General features: G+C 63.8%; 1 protein-coding gene across 1 annotated transcript; it reads left to right on the plus strand.

Annotated features, from left to right (window-relative positions):
- Positions 1–463: 463 nt before the first annotated feature.
- On the plus strand, positions 464–1615 carry LOC119418675 (5-hydroxytryptamine receptor 1B-like). Its single transcript, XM_037686011.1, has one exon. The coding sequence runs from the start codon at positions 464–466 to the stop codon at positions 1613–1615; it is 1152 nt and encodes a 383-aa protein (XP_037541939.1).
- The last annotated feature ends 134 nt before the right edge of the window (positions 1616–1749 follow it).

Here is a 1749-nt window from a genome sequence, read left to right on the forward strand (position 1 = left end):
TCGTTTCGATGAAGAAGCTCCAACTCTTGAATAAAATAAAATAAAAGTACGAAGAGTTCCAGCTCTGGATGAAGTGAAGGTTCAGAGCTGAAGTGAAGCAGAAACTCCTGAGCGACGTGATGAGAGGTTCTGGGGGGGTGGGGGGGGGGGGTATAAAGGCTGGAGCTCTTCAGCTCTCGACTCCAGAGGAGAGACGCGCGCGCAGCGAATGGAAGGCGCTCTCCTTCCGGCCGTGGACGTGCGTGGACCCTGACACCCCCGACATGTCCGCAGGGCTCCGGAGACTCTGCGCCGGACTTTGACCTGCTGAGGCTGGGGGGAGGAAGATGGGGAAGAGGAGGGCGGAGGCTTCCTGCTGGACATGGACGCGCTGTGCTTCTGCAGAGGAGGAGACGCGCGCGCGGCGGACCCGGGTCTCCTGTGAGCTCCATGAGGCGGGAGTCTGACGGGGGCAGGTGGACGGATGGAGGGACCGAGTCCCCCCCCCGGCGGTGACCCGCTCAACGTCTCCAGCAGTGAGACTCGGACCAACGTGACCTCCGGGGCGCAGGAGCCGGACTCCGGTCCGGGCATCCAGGTGGTCCTGGCCCTGACTCTGGCCCTCATCACCCTGGCCACCACCCTGTCCAACGCCTTCGTCATCGCCACCATCTACCAGTCCCGGAAGCTGCGCACGCCGGCCAACTTCCTGATCGGCTCCCTGGCGCTCACGGACCTGCTGGTGTCGGTTCTGGTGATGCCGATCAGCGCGCTCTACACCGTGTGCCAGACCTGGACCCTGGGCCAGGTGCTCTGCGACATCTGGCTCAGCTCGGACATCACGTGCTGCACCGCCTCCATCCTCCACCTGTGCGTCATCGCGCTGGACCGGTACTGGGCCATCACGGACGCGGTGGAGTACTCCAAGAAGCGCACGCCGGCGCGCGCGGCGGGGATGGTGGCCACGGCCTGGGTGATCGCCATCTCCATCTCCCTGCCGCCCTTTTTCTGGCGCCAGGTGAAGGCGGAGGAGGTGACGAGCTGCAACGTGAACACGGACCACATCTTCTACACCATCTACTCCACCTTCGGAGCCTTCTACATCCCCACGCTGCTGCTGCTCGCGCTCTACGGAAGGATCTACATGGAGGCGCGCAAGCGCATCCTGAAGCAGGCGCGGAACAAGTCCGGGAAGAGACTCACCTCCGCGCGCCTCATCACCGACTCCCCCGGCTCCGTGGCCTCCACCACCTCCCTCAACTACGGCACCAACGACGCGTCCTCGTGCGGTGACGCCACCTCCTCCTCCGCGTGCCCCAACGCCGGCCACGTGAAGGTGACGGTGTCGGATGCGCTGCTGGAGAAGAAGCGCATCTCCGCGGCGCGCGAGAGGAGGGCCACGAGGACTCTGGGCATCATCCTGGGGGCCTACATCGTGTGCTGGCTGCCCTTCTTCATCTACACGCTGCTGGTGCCCGTGTGCGCCTCGTGCTTCCATCCGGGGCTCTTCGACATGTTCACGTGGCTCGGCTACCTGAACTCCCTGATCAACCCCATCATCTACACCATGAGCAACGAGGACTTCAAGAAGGCCTTCCACAAACTGCTGCTCAGGGCCAGGTGCAGCGGGCCCTGAGGGCCACCGCCTCCTGTCAATATCTTACCTGCTGCAGGTGCTGAGGGCCCCCCCACCTTCTGTTAATATCTTACCTGCTGCAGGTGCTGAGGGCCCCCCACCTCCTGTCAATATCTTACCTGCTGCAGGTGCTG

Source organism: Nematolebias whitei, chromosome 12, assembly GCF_014905685.2.
Source record: "Nematolebias whitei isolate Nwh7 chromosome 12, NemWhi1, whole genome shotgun sequence".
NCBI lineage: Eukaryota > Metazoa > Chordata > Actinopteri > Cyprinodontiformes > Rivulidae > Nematolebias > Nematolebias whitei.

Bases quoted from the DNA above. Each gene is read 5' to 3' on its own strand.
- LOC119418675 (XM_037686011.1), top strand. From the start codon at position 464: ATGGAGGGACCGAGTCCCCCCCCCGGCGGTGACCCGCTCAACGTCTCC.